General features: G+C 36.6%; 1 protein-coding gene across 1 annotated transcript in view; it reads right to left on the bottom strand.

The window, feature by feature from the left end:
- Nucleotides 1–24550, bottom strand: part of FANCM (FA complementation group M) — a 50360-nt gene extending 25810 nt beyond the window's left edge. The window contains exons 1-11 of the mRNA XM_081047724.1: nt 23836–24550; nt 23184–23356; nt 20081–20158; nt 16669–16827; nt 12883–13014; nt 10688–10820; nt 10236–10361; nt 9615–9695; nt 7127–7311; nt 2632–2838; nt 998–1181 (exon numbers count right to left, since the gene is read on the bottom strand). Coding sequence (XP_080903850.1) covers nt 998–1181; nt 2632–2838; nt 7127–7311; nt 9615–9695; nt 10236–10361; nt 10688–10820; nt 12883–13014; nt 16669–16827; nt 20081–20158; nt 23184–23356; nt 23836–24352 — 1975 coding nt within the window. The 5' untranslated portion in view covers nt 24353–24550. The remainder of the gene's footprint in view (nt 1–997; nt 1182–2631; nt 2839–7126; nt 7312–9614; nt 9696–10235; nt 10362–10687; nt 10821–12882; nt 13015–16668; nt 16828–20080; nt 20159–23183; nt 23357–23835) is intronic.
- Nucleotides 24551–24840: the final 290 nt, after the last annotated feature.

Consider the following 24840-nt stretch of genomic DNA (forward strand, 5'->3'; position numbering starts at 1 on the left):
ATCTACACAGTATGAAGTGATCCCCCTGGTAAGTCCAGTGTCCGTCTGGCACCCTACATAATCTTTACATTATTGATTATATTCCCCATACTGTATTTCATATCCCTGTGACTATATTATGACTACTATTTTGCACTTTCTAATCCCTTCACCTTCTCCCCCATCCCCTTTTTTAGAGCAATTCCAGAGATACTTGATATTTGTGAACCCTTTCTTTAACCCTTGGGTATGTATGCAGACCTTCGTGAAGGCTAAGCGAACCTTTAGCCAGCTTTCAACCAGAAGTTTTTTAAGGGTCTAGGAGCAGTCTCTTTGAAATTTAAACATCAAGAAAGATAGTATTCCTATCTCCCAGTCACCAGGGGAGTTTGGCTTAGGTTCCTTTCTCTGAGCTGTCACTATATGCTTGTCATAGAAATAAGAGAAGTTTTATTATTTCATTGGATGAAAGCAACTAACTATTAATAACAAATGCCTACCTCAATAACCAGGTGAATTTGGGATGAACTATCAAAGAATGTATAGCAAAAGGTGCTGTCCTCATGAGGACAAACTGCTGTTAATCTTGAGAATATGTATATAAAGGATTTTAAGTATTCAGGGTAACGAATAGGGTAGAATTTCTTTCTGTCTTTGTATTAATCTTAGTGGATTGCCTGCAGTACACACAGTATAATCTGGTTTAATGCTTATTCCATAATAAAACTGTTTTCTTTCTTTTCTACATTTTGTCAAGAGAAATCTTGGGGTTGGTAGAATATATTTTAATTTTCCCATCACTGAGTTTCTACTGGTCTGCATTGCCAGTGTCTCTTTCCCTTTACCACGTATCCTTTCCTTTCCAAAGACAATATCCATAACATCCTAGAATGCACACTAAGTTTCTCAAAGAAGAAATATATCAATATATGATCTGTGAACCAACAGGAAAAATATGCATGTTTCAAACACAAAATTTTTTATTTACCATTCCTATAGGAAAAGGAAGACGACTTACGCTGCAAGTTCCGAGAAGGCTTCTCTGGTTCATAGTCACCATGTGTGATGAACATTCTGTGTAATTCTGGATTGATTCCATCAGGAACCATTCGTGGACTTCCTTGGTAAAAATGAAGGACCTGTCTGCTCCCTGAAATAGCTTTATAAATACTTCTTTTGTTGGACTGACTTTGATTATAAGTCTGCAAAAACAAATGAATGTCAAATTATATTATTTCTATAATAATCACTTAGCCATAACAAGCAATTATATTAGTTTGAGTTTATTCTAAACAGTAAATTAAACTCCGATGCACTTAAATACTTAGGGAATAGAATATCTGTTGTCTTGAATTTGAAGCCGGTTCAATTAACTCTTATGGAAAATAATTTCAAAATCTATTATTATAAAAGCCTACCTTAGTAACTAAATTGCATAAAGGAAATCTTTTATTTAGTATCTTGCTGTTTTTAAATAAGGCTGATATTTATATATGAGTGGAAATTGATTTTTAAAATACTATTCCTTTATTTCATCTTCTTACTTCATCTCGCTACACTTCAGTTTTCTTTACTGTACACAAGAAAAGCATTATTCCCCTTAAGGGATCGTTGACAACATTAAATGAAGTAATGCATCTGAAGCGCTTAGAGCACTGCCCAGCACAGAGATAATGGTGGACCGTTATGGTCCTTTTACAAATAAGAAAACTACCACCTGAATACAGAGCTTAAGTGATTCACCTAGGGTAATCACAATTAGGTAAAATCCAGTCCCACTCATTGATAATACATAGACTTTTACAAGCTGCCGGACAGGTCATTTACTGGGGTCATTTTATAGACAACTGGATGTTACATAAGAATATGTAAAAATTATATGAAGAATATTGGGGGAAAATTCATTACTCAAGATGGTTTTTAAAGGGTATATAAACATTTGAAATCAAATTTTGAAAAACTATCATAATTAATTAAAAGGTTTTAATGTGAAACTATATATTTGGCTACAGAAACAGATTTACAAAAGTTAGTCAATACTTCAGTGTAACAAACAGAAAATATTACGTATGGCATCGTATTAGGAAGGACAGTCACCCGAGACTGTAGCAAAGTATGAATATAACTCACATCCCTTATCACTTAGAATAGGCACCAGCAAAGTTTTCCATAAAGGGCCAGAAAGTAAATAATTTAGGCTTTGCAGGCCACATACTATCTCTGGTGCACATTCTTGTTGGTTGGTTAATTGGATGGTTGGTTGACTGATTGATTTAAGCACCTCTTCAAAATGGAAAACCATTCTCAACTCACTGTAGTTCCTAAACTAAACAGAAAAAAACAGGCCTTCTGTTTTTTCAGCACAGGGAAACAGTAAAACAAAGTAATACACATTGATTTTTTTTCATCAAGTTGTGTCTAACTTAATACTGAAGCACAAAAATGTGTTTTTATATGGATAAAAATTAGATAACTGAATCCAGTCAAAAATTCTCTTCATTACAAAATAATAGTCAGAATCTAATACAAAAAGAAAAATATCAACCAACTAACTACAGATTGTTTGGACTTTGAATATTAACAGATTGATACTTGTCTTTGGTCCGTATTTCTCAAAATTTCACTGCTGACATCGTTTCTAAGTTTACTCACACGTTCTTCTCGTCCTTCAGCAAGGATCACAACAATCCTGCCTTGACGTTTGCGACCAGTTCTACCCATTCGTTGGATAAGACGAATTGGGCTCTTCTGGGCATCGAAACATATTATAAGATCAATTTCTCCTATATCCAAACCTTCTTCACCAACACAAGTAGAAACCAATGTATTGTAATCACCACTACGAAACTGTTTCACTACCTGAAATCAAAATTATTTAAAAATAACTAGATGCAAATGTAAGAGAATTGTAGATCAAAGCAAACCTTTCCCACTAGCCTCAAAATGGTGAAATCAAATTAAAAATAGGCTTGCATACTATGGACTAGGAAAAGTGGCAAAACGGCAATTCAAACCCAAAGAAATTGTGGTAAAATGCAAAGGGAAGTCCTAATTCTTTTGCTTGAATAATGGTTGTAATTTCAAAAGAGTTTGCTAACAATTTCCACATGAATGAGAAACCTCAGATATTATTTTTAGCATCACTAAAAGGGGTGTATAGGGCAGGTAAACGGCCCAGAGCAGTTACTGCTATTTATTACATCCTAGACCTAAATTTATTGTTAGGTGTATCTAAAGTAAAAACGATTTATTACTCCTAGAATTTGTGGATGAAAACAGGCGCTGTAAGAAATCTAACTGAAAGTAACCTCACAGGGTGACTGGATCATGAACTCCTAAATGGGCAGGTTAAAGTGGGTAGTCACACCCAGCCTATAACTTCTTTAGTAAAAGGGTTTATATTTTCCTTAAGCCAGCACTGTCCATTGTTTTTGTACACCTCTGAGATGCCTCTTTTTCAGACCCTCAAGAGAGCATATAATCTTAACTACCCTATAATCCAATCCCCTACCCTGCTTTCTTCTACCTTCCTGTAATCTTCCCAACTGTCCCTTAATTCAAAATGTAGAAAAGGAATTGCAAAACTCATTCTCTTTAGTATTTGAGATTTTGTTTCGCAGAAGTCGTCAGTTTGGCTCAAATAAATAAACTTATAAAATAAAAATTCTCTACAAGCTTGGATGTCCTTATATCAACAATATGTTCTCATATCTTACCGTTTATACTGTCATTCCAGTGAGGGGTAGCAGAATATGCCACCCAAAAATATGACTGTAAGAGTTGTCGATGTAAAAAACGTCCAAACCCACAGAGAATTTTTATGAATTTATTTGAGCCAAACTGAAGACATGGGCAAGGGAGCAAGGTCTCCATTGTTCCTCTCGCACTCCATATTTCTCTGCCTATAACCTCCAACACTGGTTATATTCCACTTTCCACCTAGTCTGAGCCTATACCCATGCAGTTGAATATGGCTGGAGGAAAACATGCTAACCGGTTTCACTTGAGACTCATAACCTCTAACCTTGAAAGGCCTTTGGTGCTATCTGAAAATCATTTTGCATTTCCCTAATCCATTCACTTTCCCATTCTCCTGGATAACTTTCCTACTCGCTCCTCTCATCAAACTTCCAACATTTTCTCCCTATCCTCACTCTCAGCTGGTGACATGACAAAAACTGAGCAATCAAAAAAAACCTTCCACAAGGTATCACTGCCACATCTACTCACCCACCTGTACCTCTCTCTGACTGTATAGTCTACCTTCCCTCTGTCATTTTGGATAAACTATCCATTTTCTTAACTGAGGTCAATCCCTATACTTTTGTATTAGATCCCATCCCTTTCCCTCATCTACTCAAAGATCATTCTAGCAATACTCTTTCTCTCTGCTCTATCATCAATTTTTACTTCTCAACTGATCATTCTTATCAGCATACAAACATACTGTTATATATCCCAACACACACAAACAACCATTCCCACCTTTGTTCTCCTTTACAGCAAAAATCTGTAAGACTTGTATACTTGCTACCTCCAGTTCTTCTAAGTCGCGGCTTACCTCCACCATTCCATTAAAACTGTTCTTTTCAAACTCATTTACCTCCCCTTCTCTTAAGCCAAGGGTCAATTCCCAGTTATCATCTTATATGACCTACCGGCACCATTTCTACATTTAATCCCTCTTCCTCATTTGGCCCCAGGATACCCACTCTCCTGGAGTTTCTCCTGGTCTTTCCCATTTCACTAGCCACTTACTCTGATTCCCTAAGGAATCAGTCATTGCTATCTCTCATAACAATGAAGTACCCTAGAGTTCAGTCTTTAGACAGCTTCTCTATCTCCATTCAATCACTTGGTAATTTCATCCAGTCTCATCTACGATGATGATTCCCAAATATATATTTCCATGAATCGTTGAACCTGAGATAAGACTTATACAGAGGGTGCCAAAAAAATGTATACACATTTTAAGAAAGGAAAAAACTATTAAAATTGTAATACTCAATATATACTGACAACAAAAGATGAACACAAGTCACATTTGACTTCTGCAATTAAAGAGGTGCTCAAAATTGTTACCATCAGCGTCCAGACACTTCTGATGACAGCGAACTATTACTTGAGCAACGTTGACCAAAGTGTCCACTTGTATACATTTTTTTGGTACTCCCCGTATATTCAGTATCTATACTTGATGTTTAAAACAGTGCTATTATTACAGGTTCTGGTTACTGTTATTACTGGACAACAAGTACAAAAATTATAAGTAAGGGTTTAGAAGCCTGACAGAGTAATTCTGTTTGTTGACTCCAATAAAAAAAAAATTTGACCATGAACTTTGTTTTCCAGTAATTTTACTTTTCTAGTAATTCATGTTTATTGTAATATTCAAAAGTACCCGCGAAGTACTGGCAGGAAATAAACTGGTCTTTCAATTTTATTAACCCTATTTTGATAGTGTGAAAACCACTAATCTCACAGCCAGGCCAGCGGACTTGCCCAAAACTAGGCTCCTGATACTCTCTCCCAAACCTGTGATGCCTGCAGTCTGACCTACTTAGTTCATAGCAGCTCTTTTTAGTTGCTCAGGCCGAAACCCTGGAGTCAGTCAGCCTTCACACTCCTTTATCTCACATCCCACTTTAATTTGTCAATAAATCCTGTCAGCTCGACCTTCAAAATATATCCAGAATCCAATCATTTCTCCAAACCTTCCCTGCTAGCACCATAGCACAAGCCACCACCATCTTTAGCTTGAATTATAATGTCTTCCAATTTGTCCTCCTGTTTCCACCCTTAGCCCCCGATACTTTATTCTGATGACAGCAACCACTGTGATTCTTTTAAAATATACATCAGGCCATGACCTTCCTCTGCTCCAAATTCTCCAAGGGCTTCTTCCCATCTCACTCAGAGTAAAAACCACTGTCATTAAGATGGAAATTACCTATAAGGCCCTAAAGAACTGCGCTCTCCACTTCCTCTCTGACTTCATCACTGGTTTCTAAATAAATGAATAATTTAATTTCAGCTATTTGCACTAAAGCTTATTTCAGAATAAAAGTGCTGTTATGAAAGCAATTATATAAAGGAGTAATAAAAAGGGCTGCTACCCTGGCATACATAAAAGTATTATTGACTTAAGTGAGTAAAGGACAAAGTCAACAAAATCAATAATGTTTTTTATGGTACTTGACAAACTCAAGAAATAATGACATTGGACAATAATGAAATTGGCCGAAGACCAGATTGGGTACTATGGGTATTTATTTCAAAATGCTTGACCCCCTATCCAAAAATCCACTTTATTCACTTATAAAATTTCACTTATGCATAAATGTTAAGATTAGTAGTAATCACCCAGTAGGATGTCTGAACCCTTTAACGTACTTATAATCAGAATTAATAGCATAACAGACTCCTCTGAGTGCAGCGAGGACTGGTGTAAAAGGTAATAGAAGAACAGGACTCCTCATCTACTAATGTTAACAGAATCAAGAAAGGATCTATCAAAATGAATTAGACATTAAAGATACACCTAATTGACAGTGACTACTCAAGTGCAGACCTACAGCTAATCAGCAAAAACTTGTATAGTTTATAAATATCAACATTGTAAAATTTCCCCAAAAAACATATCACAGTACTTAGAAAACTTAAGACCTCTTACACAGAGCATATCGATACTTTAAACACCACCAGGGTTTCCTCTGACCATATTTTTAAATTAAGATTTTTAAACAACAGAAAAACGAGATAATTGTTTGGAATAAATAACTAAAGTGACTTACTTAAAATAAGTAAATAGTAAATATTTATTGAATGCTCTAGAGTACAATTTCATTTAATGCTGATAACAACTCTATGAAGTATGTTTACAGATACAGAAAGGAGAGGCACAGGAAGTAAAGAAACTTGTAAATGGAAGAATCAGGATTCCAACCCAGGTAGTATGATTCTACAGCCTTTCTGCTTAACAATTACACTTTACATTACTTTAAAAAAAAAAAAAAAAGCCTGTTTACTTATACATTTTACTGTAAAACTATCTTTAAGAAGTAGCCAATTGACCAGTGAGTTAAAACAAAAAAGCATAAGTGCAAAGCTAATTAATTTTATTTTCATCATCTCCACAAATAATTACCTCCAGTTGCTCCTTCTGGGTAAAACCCTTCATGCTTTTCCCAGAGGCATGTCCAACAAAAGTCATTGCTCTAATAACTGGCTGGTGCTGTAAAAGCATTTCTGCAATTTCTTGAACACTATCTCGAAATGAAGAGAAGATCATAACTCTGGTCTTGTCACATTTCTTTTCAGAAGTGTTTTGAGCTATATAACAAAAAATATTTAATTACACCTTTTTAAAAAGCATACAGACAACTAACTCAAAAGACAAATCTGAAACTATACACTAATTCGTGATAATTTTTTAAAAAAATAATTTAAGACATCGTAAACCTTTGCTGGTTTTCCAACCTTTCCTAGTAATTTTAATAACCTTGGCTCCTTATCACTCATTGGCTGCCATAAAATAAAATCCTAAACAAATCAAATAAAAATGACCTGAATTACTTTTGAACAATCCTTCAGTTCATGTTTGATGCCTGTTATTCCCTTTTACCTTCTAAGTCAGTAAGTAGCCCAGAAACACAGAGTGCCCACTGACTTCATAAACCTCCCCTTTCCTTTCTGTTCAGTAAAGACACTGTCTTAATCCAGGCCATGGAATTGTCCCCAAATCTACTGACACTTTCAAATTCTCCAACAATAACTGCGGAGTATGCCCTACAGTCGGTCACAGCTCCTCCCAAGGTCTCTGTGCTTGGGAGGCAGCAGATACAGGCGTAAGAACGTGCTCTTGAAGGCTGGGTCACTTACTCCCTGGGTAATATGTGGCCATGGTAGTTATTTTATCTAAGCTTTAGTTTCTTCATATCTAAAATGGATTCAGGCGATGATTAAATGAACTAGTAAATGGTATAAAGTATGTAGACTCGCACATAATTGGCTCATAATTACAAGTTGTGTGGGACTTTCTGTTATTAGTTTTCTTTTGTTTTTAAGCTTGCTTGGGCCTTTGACAATTCTTCTTTCTTCCATATGACTTGTATTATATTAACCACTATGTGTGTGCCAGGGACAACACTAAGCATTTTATACATTAACTCTTTAGTCTCCATAACAATCCTAAGGACTAAATGACTTAATACAAAATTAATTCACAATACAGAAGGAAAAAGTAACAGCAGCTGCTGCCAGGAATATTATTCTAGACAAATCTCCTTTGAGTCTCCATAGCAGCAAGCCTCTGCATCTCACCAACCCCTAAGAGCTACTTGCAGTGCAAAGCGTGTCTCCCACACCAGCCACAGCCTACCTGCCTGTCCTCATCCCACTGACGCTCCCTTATAGTCATCAGTAACGTCCATGGTGCCAAATTCAATGCATATGTTTGGTTCATTTCACCACACCTCTCAGCAGTATTTATCACAGCCCACTCCTTCCTACTGAAACAGTCTCTTCCGTCAGCTTCTTGGACACTTTCACTTGGCTGGTTACTTTCTTAACCTCCTCTGGGGCTTTTCTTCCTCTGAACCCTAAATGTCACTATTCTTCAGAACTACATTCTGGGCCCTCTCTCGTCTCTCAACTGCATCCCTGATGATGCAATCACATCCATTCCTGAAACTTTAAATACCGCCTTTATGCTGACGACAGCAAAATTTGTGTATATGTAAGATGATACAAATAGCCAAGCCCATTCTTGTGAGATCCAGATTCACTTATCCAGTGCCTACACATCTCCACTTAGATGTATCAAAAGCATCCTGACACATTTGTTCTTTTCTCTATGTTGTTCTTAATTTTCTCTTTGTTCATATAATCATCCATAAACACACACACCCTCCTATGATTCCTTTTGTTTTTCTCATACCCTATGTCCAAATCCATGAACAAATACTGTTGGCTCCAACTTCAAAACATATCTAGAATCTAGGACCACTTCTTAGCAACTCCACTACTACAGCCACCATCGTCGTATCATCTTAGACCATTATAGTAGCCTCCTAATTGATCAATGTCTATTTCCCACAAAACCACCAGAGTGATCCTTTAAAAATGTAAGTCAGATCATGTCACTCTGCTACTCTACATGGCTTAAATCATACTAAGCACCCTACTGCCTCAGAGCCTTTGAATCTGCTATTCTCTCGGTCTGGAATGATCCTCCCCCAGAAATCCACAAGGCTTGCTCCCTCACTTCCATCCAGTAACAGCTCAAATATCACCGTACAGACAGGCTTCTTTTAATATCCTATAGAACAGCCTCCCTCAGGACTATCTCCTCACCTAGCTCACTTTTCCCACCATCATATATACTCGTATATTATTTTACTATCTGCTTCCCTTATATTGCCTCAGTCTGACTTTTCTTTTTTACATACCTTACAGTATTCTTAACATTCCTACCATTGCCCCATCCTCCCAAATATTCTGAGCTTTTTTATATTCATTATTCGGAGTAATCAAAAGCCCATCTTCTCCATAAGAAATGTTAGCACAAACCAATGTCAGAGTTTTAACTTTTTCAATAACTCTGCCTTGTCTTGAGGCTATTAAATATGGCCTACCATTCCATGACTTGAAGTGTTCAACTACAACTTCTTCTAATTTCTTTAATTTTGGATGACTATAGAAAAATTCTTTATCTCCTGAAAAAATAAAAAAAAATAAAAAACATCAAAATAATATTACTATATTTTTCCATACTCAATTACACTAATGTACTGTAATTATCCTTTTCAAAATGAATTTGTTAAAACTTTTTTCTTTTTATTTAAACACTAAGTAGCATCCGGATAGCACATAAGCTTTACAGTAAATTTTGAATTTTTATAAAAATTTCATTTTGAGAGAGAATCCAAACAGGAAGCAAGAACATAGAAAGGAAAAAAATATTTCGTTAAGCTATAAATCAAGTTTTGGTAGTTCTAAGAATTTTTTTACTATCAGTAACAACTACTAACTTCTATTACATTATAAATATGTTTGAATATATATTTACCCTGTTATCCCTTTTTATTATATTTTACTTATTTATTTATTCCCTTCTATGTGTCCCTTTTAGCATTTAATAGATCTACTGCTACAGAAATATCAGTATAGATTGATATGTGCATCAATGAAGCAAAATTTCAAAATTGACTTTGATGAAGAGGAAGCAATATAAAAATTTAAAAGAAAAACAATACCTTTTTGTACTGTAGAAATGCCATCTGCTGACGTACTACGTGTATGTGCAAACAGGCACTGCAGATGATTATAGAGTTTCATGAAGTCCACATTGCGGCTAAGTTCATTTTTTGCCCGAGTCATTCCTTCAGAAATCAAGAAAAGGTTTTCCTTATAAATCAACAGCAAAACTAATCAAATTCATTATGTATTAAAAATAACTATTTAGCAATCAATGCAAAATTTTCCAATTTAAACATGAAAACCATAACTTTTTCCAGTTCCACATTCACATATGAATTAAGGAATGGCTTGCCTTTTTCCAGAAATTTATAGAAAACAAAGAAATATGGCCATTTGTTACAAAACGATTTCACTGCTTTTAAAAAACCCAGCATTTTTAAGTAACCCAAACTGTTCAATATTTGTCTTTAGTCAGAATTACATGTCAGTATTTCTTTAAATAATTTACCTTTAGTTCCATCCATAATTCCACAGAGGAAGAAATATAATGATCTCGTTCCCATTTGCTGCAATAATTCATAACCATGACATAAACTAATACAAAGAGCAAACTCTCCCTCGATTTTGCCTTGTTGTACTTCCTAGAAAAAACAAGCATATATCGAATTTAACAAGAGAAAAGAATGAAGACACACGTTCCATGTGGAACTTACTGGTTCTGTTGACTGTCACAGGATGTTGCTATGGAAAGGTGCCAATGTATTTTCCATATAAAATCTGTCCCTTCATATTTTTTTCTTTAATTCAACAGAAACTTACATTTTAAAAAGCATAAGTGAAAGACGGGAAATATTTACCATATACTGTTTTTCTTTATAGATAAATTATTAGCAGTATTAGATTGATTTGTCTTTCTAGACTACTTAATAACCATCTAGAATGTGTCAAGCACTGAGCTAGATATTTGGGATACAATGGACAATAAGTCAGATATGGGCCTTTCCTCACGAATGTTATGGCATCAGGACAAATACTTCATCAGACTGTTTAATACTAACATTTAACACCAACTATGCATGCTATAATAACATCTAACAACAAGGAGACTGTTATAAGCATGTCATTTGTACAAATCATTTAATCTTAACACCTAGGAAGCAGGTAGTATTGTTATGCCCATTTCATAGATGAAGAAGCTCATACAGGTGATAAATAGTAGAGTCAGTATTTGAACCTAGGACACTTGTCCCAGCATCCTTGTGCTTTTAACCACTACTCTAAAGGAAAAGTCAAGTATATACATTTCTTTTTTGGGAGCATACAACAGGTGTATCTATATGATAGTTTTAAAATAATATATTTTTAAATCTGAGAATATATTTTATGATCTTCCTTTACTAAAGACTATTATTCTCTAGCTTACATTTTTAGTGGCATTTAACGTCAGTGACAATCATTTTAAATGTTTTCAGGAGAGTGATGAATGTCCTAAAATGGCAGCCTAATTACCTGAAAGGGTAAAACCACCTCTCTGTAAAATATACTGTCATCAGTAAGATCAAGTTCAACAGTTGTGGGATTTACTATTTAAAATTTCAATGAATCGTGAACTCCTAGCAGAAATTTAAAAATATTTTATTGAAGTTTAGTATATTATATCGCAATTTCACAGAAAAGTTTCCCTTAATGGTTCCCCAAATCTACAGAATAAACTCCACATTTCTGGTGACACATTTAAAGCTACTCCCATGTGGTCACACTTAGATTAACTATCATCTCTGCCTTCCTCAATCCTTTACCTCAGCCAAACTGGCTTACTCATGTCTCCTTCATACCTTTGTTCAAATGCCTGTTCTTTTGCACGTGTTCCTTCTCAGTTCCAAGAAAGACCCAGTGCCTTTTGGTGCTAGTAAACTGAGCATTTCTTGACTTTGAACCTAGCTTGATGGATATGTTCCTACTCACCTATTTTTTTCTATGAAGATTAGAAATAAGAAGCTTACTGCGAAGCTTCCTCCAACCTTGGTAACGAAAGTTAAGACAAAATGCTATGGGTCTAAAAGTTATTTAGGATCTGCCTTCTCATGGACCTTTGACTGCAAAACTGAAATGAACTAAAATATCAATTCTTAACTAAAAGTTATAAGATAAATTTATCTTAAATCATTAAACTGTATTCCTGTTAGATTTTTTCATGCTTTTATAAACTACATAAATCATATCTGAATTCTTGATGAGTACTAATACACAGACGGTGCCAAAAAACGTACACACATTTTACAAAAGGAAAAAACTGTATTAAAATTAGGTTGATGGTAACCACTTTGAGTACCTCTTGCAATTGCAGAAGTCAAACATGACTTGTATGCAACTTTTGTCATCGTTATATACTATTACAATTTTAACAGTTTTTTTTCCTTTCTTGAAATGTGTATACATTTTTTGGCACCCTCTGTATATACCAAAAAGTAATCATTATTTACATTTCAACCTGGCTCTGAGTAAAAACTTTATCATAAAAAAATTTATTTTAGGGCCGGCCCGGTGGCTCAGGCGGTTAGAGCTCCATGCTCCTAACTCCGAAGGCTGCCGGTTCGATTCCCACATGGGCCAGTGGGCTCTCAACACACACATACACACACACACACACAAAGGCAAAAAAAAAAAAGTAAAAAAAAAAAAAATTTATTTTAAAATACCTACCGTAATATTTGGAGATGGGTTTTTCCTAAATTGATCCCTTGCCAGAATTATTTGGTATTTTGTTAGATTGGCGATGTCCTTTCTCATCAAAAGATTCCTCTGAATCAAGGAACAGGCAAATGCTTCTAAAATCTGCAAATTTCAAAGAAATTTAGTTTAAGCTTGGCTTGAAGGCTTTTTTCAAATACAATTATTTCATCACATACTAAAATGGGAGTTACATATTAAATTATATATTACAGTTCATCCTAAAATGAATTTTTAAATAAGCACAGAAAAGATAATCCTAAAATTTTAAAGTACTTGGTATTTATCCCCAGATAACATGCATATGAGAGTCAGCACAACCATTTATTCGGTCCAACCATAATTGAAGGACATATGAATATGTGTTTATCTGTTTATTTCTTAACTCTGCTCCCCTCCCCCAGTCTAAGCACAATGAAAGGATGGCCTTGATTTCTTCATTGTTGCATCTTCAGTGCCTAGAACAAGGCCCAGCACATGGAAATATCTGTAGACTAATAACTAAATCAAACTACCTTGAGTACATTTAATTTCATTTGTTAATTCATTCTTTTAAGAAATATTTATTGGGCCGGACTGGTGGCTCAGGTGGTTAGAGCTCCATGCTCCTAACTCCGAAGGCTGCTGGTTGGATTCCCACATGGGCCAGTGGGCTCTCAACCACAAGGTTGCCGGTTCAATTCCTGGAGTCCCGCAAGGGATGGCGGGCTCCACCCCCTGCAACTAAGATTGAACAAGGCACCTTGAGCTGAGCTGCCTTCCCGGATGGCTCAGTTGGTTGGAGCACAGGCTCTCAACCACAAGGTTGCCAGTTCAATTCCTCGACTCCCACGAGGAATGGTGGGCAGCGCCCCCTGCAACTAAAATTGACCACGGCACCTTGAGCTGAGCTGCCACTGAGCTTCCGGATGGCTCAGTTGGTTGGAATGCGTCCTCTCGACCACAAGGTTTATGGTTCGACTCCTGCAAGGGATGGTGGGCTGTGCCCCCTGCAACTAGAAAGTGGCAACTGGACCTGGAGCTGAGCTGCGCCCTCCACAACTAAGATTGAAAGGACAACAACTTGACTTGGGAATAAAAAAAGTCCTAGAGGTACACACTGTTCCCCAATAAAGTCCTGTTCCCCTTCCCCAATAAAATCTTTTAAAAAATATATTTATTAAGCATCTATTACATATCAAGGATTGTTCTAAATGCTGGGAATATTATGGCCAAGACAAATGAAGTCCCTGCTCTCATACAGTTTACAACCAGTGGAGGCAAGCAAAGAACAAAGAAGGGAACAAAGAGAATTTTGGTTACAATAAATTCATTTAAAAACCTAAAATATAGTCTTTGAGGGAAAAGGGGTCACTATAAGTAAGGTGAACAAAGACAATCTCTTTGAAGAGGTAAGATTTGACATCTCAACAATAAGGTGTGCCCAGCATGAGAGGTTCTGAGGCAGAGCATTACAGGTAAAGGAAACAGCAGACAAAAGGTCCTGATGAAGGAATGAGCTTGATGCCACAGTGAAGGGAAGAAAGAGACCTCCAGATAAAGACCTACACAGCAATATGTAATACACTATTTAAATTTTTGCTTGATTTTTATTTCCTAACATAGGACTATTTTAATATTTTTATTTACCCTCCCTTCCAGTTTTGCTGATCACACTACCTAAATAAGCACTCTAAAAATATTGACTAAATTCTTATTATATGTAATTACACAGTTTACAATGTTTACATTCTTGTAAGTGGAATGATTTTCATCATAACCATGTATTCCTATTTAGGAGATGATTACCGGAAAGATTTTGCCTTATCTTAAATTAATTATGCTTAGAATTTTGTTACAAATAATTGAAAAACAAAAACCAAACCATATTCTTATAAAACTTCTCTTTAAGACAGACTGATTAAAGGTTAAATGATAGATGAATGTTTCGGCTATCTATTCCTACGTAACAAACTACTACAAAACATCACAGATGAAAACAACCATTAGATTTGTTCACAATTTTGGTTCTGTGGTAAGAATACCAGCAGGTCACTGAGAGGGCCTATAGCTATGAAACCACAGGAACATGAGAATTATCAAGTGCCCAGATCTTGGTTTCTAAATACTGCTCTTGCTCTCCCGCAAAAGGAACAAGGATTCCTTGGAGAAATGGTTGATCCCATGGCTGGGACCAAAAAAATACCAAATGAGCATAAAATATGTTGTAATGCCAGAAAGTTAGGAAGTGTTGCCTCCCCCCCACTCTGAAAAAAAAAAAAAAGGTACATATCTAAAGAACACAGGAGGCAGCTTAAAGGAGCTCCCAACGGCCAATGGTGGTACAAACTGAGCAACAAAATTAATAATGATATTATTGGACTTAACCCACACACACAAAAAATCCATTAGTCCATACTGATATAAAGAATTAATAAATATGGGAAAAGAAACAACTCTTCATTATAGAAAAATTCAAATTAACAAATGCAAAAGAAATGAGGGAAAGAGGAAACACTGATTAGTAATTAGACAAATACTACAGAAATAACTGTTGTATGTTAGAACCATCATTGTGTGCTAAAATTAGTGGGCAAAAATATGCTGAGAAACAGGATATTTGTATGTTCTTCAAGTATCTCCCCCTGGAACGCTCTAAACTATTATTGGAAATTTCCTGAAAGTCTAACATTATTGCAAATGTTAAAAATAAAAAAGAATTCTGTCAGGGCACTGTACTACTGACAGCTTGTCTTTGCTCCTGACGTCTGGAGTCTCAGATGGCGGGGGCTAAATGAAATAGCTCAACTGGGGCCTTATGTCTCTACCCTCAATTCTAGCTACTTACTTACTGGTTCTTCCTTTCTCCTCAACATGGCTAGCTTGTGCTTTGTCACATTCTATTGGTCCAAGACAGTCACAGGGGCCAGCCTACAGTCTAGGGAAGGGAAATGTATCCTATGTCTCAGTGGGAGGAGTGGCAAAGAATCTGCAGCCACCTTTAACCCATGGCAATGAAGATATGAAAACAAGATGTTGTCCTAATTATAAACTATAGAAAAACAATGTGTTACCTCAAATTTCTCCCACTGAAAGTGATAAACTGTCTAAGAAGCTTCTCAATAGCTACAGTATTGACATTTGGACCAGATAATTCTTTGTTGTTGGGGGGACTCTCCTGTCCATTGCAGAATGTTAAGCAGCATTCCTGGCTTCTATACACTAGATGCCAGTAGCAAGGACTCCCCGTCCCCTCCAGATATGACAACCAAAAATGTTTCAAGACATTGCCAAGATGGACAAAATCACCTCCAGTTGAGAACCATTGCTATATAAGGTTTCAGGGAGGAACATATTGAAAATAATTTCCTTACAAAGAAACTTCCGGTTGAATCTGGATACATATTATGGTTGTGTTCTCTATGTGAAAAGTCTCTGAGCTGTACACATGTTTTGTACACTCTGCTGTATATACGTGTGTATGCACGTGTGTGTATGTGTGGGGATATATTACATCGCAATTAAGAGGTTTACTTAAAAAAATACAAAACCATATAAGGCTATTATTGGCTTTAGAAATGGTCCATCATTTTGTATTTCTTCTTTAAGTAATAGTGTGTCAGTACATATAAAACATGATGATCATTTAAAATTTTTTAATTTCAAAGAATTTTTCAACATATTAATCATATAAAATGACAACTCTATATTCTCAGATTATATTAACTAAAGTAATTACATTATCAGTTAAAACCCTGAATTGTGATAAAAATGGTTTACCTGTATATATGCCTTTTGGATAGCGGCAAGTTCTTCACCAAGGGGAACAACAAGCTTTTCAACTCGTCTTTCATGAGAGTATGGCAAAATATCTGGAGAATCTTCAGAACGAAGTTCTATCTGCCCAATCAGTAGGTTAGTAATAACTTGTTGCACAGCCTACACAAAATCGATTATGATTATAAATTATATTACATGTTAAATATTTTGTCACTAACAGATCTAAAATTGCAGTAAGAAATTTGAAAGAAACATTAGACTTTGAAAGAAACATTAGAAATTTATATAATTATTTTTAAAAACAAAACTAAAGCACATCAGAAGTGGCACAATAGGGTTATATAAGGCTTTTGAAATATCTTTCTTCCACTCAGTCCTTCAGGCCAAGCATCCAAGAAATATGAACCAACAAGTAAATGTCCAACAAGTTAATCAAATGAAATGTATTTTACACTTTTCAATAGCAGTGATATATTCCATCAACATTTTATAAAGACTCAGACAACACAGAAATTTTAAATCAGCAAACCAAATCCCTAAAACATTATATAACAGTCAATTTTAGAGCCAAAAAAGTATGTGCCAGGAATCCTGATCCTGGCAAATACTTTTTTCCACTGATTTTTGTGGGAAGAACAGAGAAGCCTTGTTACTGTTAAAGAATACAAATATATCTTGGAATACTTTACAAATTGACTTGTTAGTAGAATATTTTTCATTTAAATCAACATAGATGGTGTGACTATATTTCTGGGGCTAAATTTCATTCACCCAAAGCTTATAAAGGAACTTAATTGTAAAATTTGGGTATTGGAGCAAAAACATAAAACCTGTTTGTATAAACAACTATTATACCATTATACTACAGTACTGATAATGTGATTAAGAGCTAAAGGGGGGAGGGGAGGGAAAACAAGAGGTGGGGAGAAGGGGTAGAGAGAAAGTAAAGGAAGGAAGGGTGTGAGAGAGAGATGGGAGAGAGGGAGAGGGAAAAAGAGAGAAGGAGGAAGAAATTAAGAAAGACTAAATCCTGAAAGTATTTAGAAATTAAGAGCTTTTTGAAAAACTAGAAAAGTTTCTTGGGCTGCTTCAGATCAAAAATACTCGAAGGCAAGAATCACATCGTAACCACCTTTGTATTCCCAACACCTGGTATGGTGCTAAAGTTACTGAGAGTCCACATCTATTCAAAATCTAGATCAAATTTATGACCATTTTATAAAAATGAGTAAGACTTTAACATTTTTAATCATTCATTCATTCAACAAATATTTGAGAAATTCCCACATGCCAGGTACTGAGCTGGTGATAGTTATAACCAAGATAGTCGTAATGCCTACATTCGTGTTGTGACTATTTTAGTAGGGTACAAGAGCAACAAATAAATAAGCAAAAGAATGACAGATTATGATAAATGTTAAGAAAATCACAAAAGAGGAGGAGCTGACTTTGATATCTTAGACTGGATCTTTCTGAAGGGAAGAGATTTAAGCAGAGATTTAAAAGCTTAAGTCTACTAAAAACAAGCATGTTTAAACAAAGCTGCGGAGAGGATCAAAGAGAGGATAGAAATTTCAAAAAATCATCAAAGCTATGCACAGGAAAACAAGTCTTACAGATTGGCAGAGTTTAAAATTATCTTTGAAAGCATCCAAAACCCAATACAGAAGACAACTTAGAACTACTAAAATCAGAATGTCATGGATAAGGCTCAGAATCTGCACTTTTACTAACCTCTAATAAAAGAAATCAGAACCCCCTGGAGAAATGACTCATTCTATGGGTTGGACAGGAAAAATACTAAATGAACAAAAAATATCTTGAGGCCAGGAAGTTAGGAAGTATTCCACTCCCTCAAAAAAAAAAAAGGTGCTTTCTAATGGACAAAGGAGCCATCTTCAAGGCACTCCCAATGGTCAAAACTAGAACAATCTCAGCAACAAAATTAATAATGATAGTATTGAATTACAGCCCATAAAAAAAAAATCCACTAATCACATTGATATGAAGAATTAAATTAATAAATAAATGGGAGAAGAGACAGCTCTCATTACAGAAGAATTCAAATTAACAAATGTAAAAGAAATGAAGGAAAGAGGAAACAATGATTAGGCAAACACCACAGAAACAATTGTTGCAGGCAAGAACCATCACTGGATGCTAAAACAATATTTACAGTCCCAAAATATCTACCCCACAACAGACATAATTCAAAGGGAAAAACAGTACAGTTGGTTCTCCACATCTATGAATCCATACCTGTGAATTCTGCATCCATGGATTCAACCATCCATTGATCCAACCAACCATGGATCAAAAAGTTACGCTGCTGCTAAAATACACTATGGTAGTTAGGCCTATAATGGCTGCATCTGTACTGAACACGTACAGACTTGTTTTCTTGTCATTATTCCCTAAACTACACAGTATAGCAACTATTTACATAGCATTTACATTGTACGAGGTATTACAAATAATCAATCTAGAGATGGGGGAAAGTATAAGGGAAGATGTGTGTAGATAATATACAAATACAATGACATTTTATATAAGGCACTTGAACATCCATGTATTTTAGTATCCACGGGGTCCTGGAACCAATCACCCGAGGATACCAGAGGACAACACTGTAATTTGACAATGGAACCAAGTCAAGATTAACAGTACCAGCAATAAGGCTAATCAACACCATGTATTCTCTGATAAAATGTGCTGGAAAAGGTAGGGCACCCCGTCTGGGGTATCCTTGCCAGAATTGCATAACCTCACTCCAATCGTGAGAAAATATCAGACAAACCCAAGTTGAGGGATAGTCTATAAAACAACTAACACCCACTCTTCAAAACTATCATGGAAGACCAAAAAAAAAAAAAAAAAAAAAAAACCCCCACTGAGGAACTGTCATAGACTGGATGACACTCAGGAGACATGACAACTAAATGCAATGTAGGATCCTGAACTGGACCCTGAGCAGAAAAGAACTGGTGGAAAAACTGGCAAAATTCAAATAAGGTCTGCAGATTAGTTACCAGTATTGTACCAATGTTACTTTCCTGATTTTGATAATTTTACCATGATAATATAACATGTTAACATTACGGGAAGCTGAGCAAAGGATTCACAGAGACTTCAGTTTTTGCAAATTTTCTGGAAATCAAGTTATTTCAAAAAAAAAAACTTTAAAAGAACTGAAAACAGTAACAATTTAACAAGCTTTAGGTGATTATTATGCACACTTTAGTCTGAAAACTACTAATGTAGAAAAATTGCAAACATAAGAAAAGACAGGAACGTTATAGGAAATGTTATAGTCCTAATGTTAAACTAAATACTAAAATGGAAAACTGATCTGGCCACATACAAAAATTCTTATTTTCATAAATGTTAATAAATGGAAAGACATTTTACATACCTTTATATCACTACCTGGTGTGGCACTCAGAGCCAAGATTCTAAAGTGATTTGTATATTTGACTAGTTCTCTTACAACCTTAAAAGAGGAACAAAAAAGTTTTTTAATTTCATCCGTCCAATACAAAAATAACAATGATTCTGTTAAGTAAGCTATTATATATGGTCCATTATTGTTATATCTTTATTCAGAGTATTGATGATCCAGTGGATGGAACTATTATTAGTCATATTATCTGAAGAATAAATGGTTTAGGCTTATACTCTACACCAATCAAAAACACTTTAAGGTTTCTTCTAAATATAAAGCTATGGCATCAAGGCCTAATGTAGAGGCAAATCAAAATACTCAGAGGGCTAATTCAAGGGCAAATGGAAGGGAGTCCACTCTTCATTGCCTGGGCCATAGTCTAGCCTTATAACTATATCCATATGCACATTTACCAGATTAAGATAAATCAAAAATAGAAAAAAAATTAAATACCAATATAAAATTAGATTTGAAATGAAAAAAACATTTTAGGATTTTAAAGAAGTTAGGTTTTATGTGAAGGCGCACAATTTTTAAATTAAGTTTACTTGTAAAAAAATAAGGCTAATTTGGGGTAATTTTTAAAATCTAACTTTCCTTTTAAATCCTAACACATTTTCTCAGTGGCACCAAAGCATCATTCCAAGCTTTGCAGTTTAGAGTCAACACCATTTCTGGTCTGATTAATACTGGATAATTTGCCAGACTCTCAAATGCCCCTCACATGAGGCCCCAATACAAGGAAAAAGGACCCCTAAGTAAATTGAGTTGCAGAAATAGTTCTCATTATTCCATAGTTTCATATTATATATAGAAAATGGTAAAACCAGATTATTTTAAAACTGCTCTAATTTCACCCCATGTCATGGATAAACCCCATGTCATGGAGACTCACACTGAATTTTGATTAATACTCAAAAAATATTATTGCTGGAGATTTTTTAAACATGATACAGAATGCACATAAAGACAGAACATTATATTTAATGGAGACTTAAATAGAATTGTTCTAATTAAAAACTGATGCAGGGGCCGGCCAGGTGGCTCAGGCGGTTAGACCTCCATGCTCCTAACTCCGAAGGCTGCCGGTTCGATTCCCACATGAGCCAGTGGGCTCTCAACCACACATTGCCAGTTCAATTCCTCGAGTCCTGCAAGGGATGGTGGGCTCCACCCCCTGCAACTAATATTGTATGTACATGGCACCTTGAGCTGAGCTGTCACTGAGCTCCCGGATGGCTCAGTTGGTTGGAGTGCGTCCTCTCAACCACAAGGTTGCCGGGTTCGACTCCCGGGAGGGTGGGCTGCGCCCCCTGCAACTAGCAATGGCAACTGCACCTGGAGCTGTGCCTTCCACAACTAAGACTGAAAGGACAACAACTTGAAGCTGAACAGTACCCTCCACAACTGAGATTGAAAGGACAACAACTTGACTTGGAAAAATGTCCTGAAAGCACACACTGTTCCCCAATAAAATCCTGTTCCCCTTCCCCAATAAAAATCTTTAAAAAAAAAACAAGGAAAAAAAAAAAAAAAAACTGATGCTAGAGAAGATGTCCCTAATGCATAACTTTTTTTTTCCAGGAGGGATTCTCAAGCATTTTGCAGAAGAAATGCTGTTGTGTTTGGAACCCCATTAGCTACCTTCATCAAACTGATGTGCTTGTTGGAACCTATATCTGGAATATTTACTGCAGCATAAATTTTCAGAGATGATTGGGTATTAATAAAGTCAATGCATGTCTCATTGTACTCAATAAAAGCATAAGCCTTGTAGTTTAAAAAAAAAATCACTTAATTCCTAGAAATTTTTTGAAAATAAATGGAGTGAAAGTTTCTAAATATAAGCTGAATCTACAAAATGAATGCCATAGTTAGAATGCAAACTTGTATATGTTCCTCTTAAGCAGAAAACTTAACACATTGGGTATTAATTTAACTTGGAAAAATACAAATAAATGGAAAAATATATCCATTTCTTGGGTGAGATCAACTCTAAGAAAGATGACAATTCTCCAGAAAATACAGAGATATAATACAATAACAAAGCTCAAAAGAAACTACCTTACAAATTCACAGACAGTGAAATTCATCTCTTTGTACTAAATGAAATCAACTTTCCCTTCTATACTTAAACGATACCCTCTCCCTAGTATCACCAGCTATTATGGTTTTAACTACCTACCACCTACATGCTGATTTCCAAATCTGTATCTCCAGCCCAACACTCTCCATGGAGACCCATCCTTCTCTCACCTACTGCCTACTGGATATCTACAGCTAGATCCTTCATAGATACCTCAAACTCAACAATCAAACTGCACTATCTTTCCATAATACCCCAAATTTTCTCAGCCTCCAGAACTCTTCATCTTGGCTAGTAGCACCAACATCCTCACCATCTTCCAAGTCGGAAACATGGGAGTCATCCTGAATTCCTCCTATCCCTCAGTGTGCACCCTGCCATTAGCCTTCTCTCCTCTAATCTCTTTTAAATCTTAAGTACCATCCCAGCTAAACATTTTTCAATGAGTCTCCACCGCTTACATCCCCTATGGCCTACAAGGAGCATTCAAACTGCTAAGCACAAACTACAAACGCCCTCATGACCTGGCCCTCAAGTACCTCTCCAGCCACAGCCCACCTCTTTACATTTGGACTTTATATGCTGCATACATAATGTCATTCAATCCTTAAAACAACACTAACAGTTAAGTATTATTTTACCTACCTGCCAAGGAATGACACTGCATATCCACTACCAATGTTTGGATTACCTTAGTTCCAAAACTCCACCCATACCCTATTTTGGATCCCTACCTCAATGATTAGGCTCTCATCATCTACATCTGACACTAATAGCCTGTTAAGCATTAAAAAAAAAAAAAAAAAAAAAGACACTGACTTCAATAGATGAAGAAAAGTATTTCCTATCACTATCTATTCTGAGGTAATAGATATAAGACTTTTCATAATGATAATACCATCAGTAACTTCCATCATTAACAATTATTCCCTAACATACTCTTTAACAGTGTTTACACTACAAAATATTTTTTAGACAAGATATTACCTGGCAATAAGCATAGTTCCCAAGAGCTTTATGAGCTTCATCAATAACTAGACACTTTATTTCCGTATTCGGACAAGCTCCTCTAGAAAGGTCATTTATCATGACTTGAGGTGTAAGAAAAAGGACTCTCTTACTGCTCCATATTTCCTTTCTGGTGAAAGCTTGAGTAGATCCTGCAAAAAAAAGTGACACTGAATAAACGATGGGTACATACACACTTAATTGCCTCAAAATGTTCTAACTGACAAGCTACAGGGATTCTCTTAAGATTGAATAAAGCAAACCTATTCATTAGAGCTAGACTTGCTACAAGTAGGGGCATACCTCAGAGGCAATGGTGGTTCTGTTCCAAGAAGGCTAGTATCACAATAAAGCTAGTGGTAATCTTTTTACGGGTGGAGACGAGTTCTTGCCTTCAATTTGTTAAGAACTGCAACATCTGTGAAGTGCAATAAAGCAAAACGCAATAAAACTAGTCCTGCCTGTAGTTGCTATTTCAAGGGAGAGGACGTAGAAAAACATCGTGATCTGGGGTCTATTCCCAGATAGACCAGATGGTTCAGAATTCCGTTACCTCCAAGAGAACGTAACCTGTAGCTTCTCCTGGGTGCTCAGCGCTTAATTTCACATTAGCCCATTGTTTGTAAAATACCTGTCATTTCGGCCATGGCGGACTGCGGGATACCCATCACTCGGTAGCAAGCCTCGATCTGCTGCGCCACCAACGGTTTCGTGGGGGCCATGAAGACCACCTTGCCAGACGGGTACCAGCGGTAGAAGTTGTACATGACCACGGCGGCAATAAAGGTCTTGCCCAGCCCGGTGGGCAGGCACACCAGCGTGTTGCAGAACAGAGCGGTGCGGGCGATGTGCAGCTGGTAGTCCCGCACTGGGTAATTGGTAGGGTAAACCCACAGCGCTCCCGCCGAGGTGCAGAACCCGCCATTCTCTAGACTCAGCTGTCGCTCTGCCTCACACACTGCGACTAGCAGCACGTCATCGTCCGACTCCGGCTGTGCCTCGGCAGCCTCGGCCGCGGCACGAAGACGTTCCTTGGAGATGCCAGGGCCCTGAGGCCGCTCAGTGCCAGAGCTGCAACCCGGAGCCCCAGCCGATCGGGAGACGCTCGAGCCCCATGTTTGGAAAAGCGTCCTTTGCCGTCCGCTCATGAGGCTGACAACCACCAAAGGCTTCTCTCAGAAGTCAGCAGCTGCAGCAGCTCAACAGCCACCGTCTCGATCCCCATGGATTACCTGCGCACAGAACAGTGGAATTAGAGGGCGGGAACCGGGACCACTTTATGCAGTGGAAAATGCCGCCATTGAGTTTGTGTGGGAATATAATTGGCTGGCTTCCCGGAAACCGTCGGCCCTCCCTGAGACGCATGCGTATTGTTTTGGAGTTACTCCAAATTTGGTCCCCCTTTCAGCTTTTTTATAGACTCTGAATTTGAGTTCCGTCCGGGCTTCATTGCAAAAGTGATACCGCTTGAAATAATGAAAATAAATAACCTTGAGATCCCGAGGACAATGGAAACTCCTATGTTTGTAAACTTAATAACCACCTTGATAGTCTAATGTGCTTATTCCTTGCTGTTGTTTTAAGTCGGAACGTGGCAAAACCGAACGTGTTTAGATTGAAGTAAATAACTTATCGT

This window comes from Rhinolophus hipposideros, assembly GCF_964194185.1.
Source record: "Rhinolophus hipposideros genome assembly, chromosome: 5".
Lineage (NCBI taxonomy): Eukaryota > Metazoa > Chordata > Mammalia > Chiroptera > Rhinolophidae > Rhinolophus > Rhinolophus hipposideros.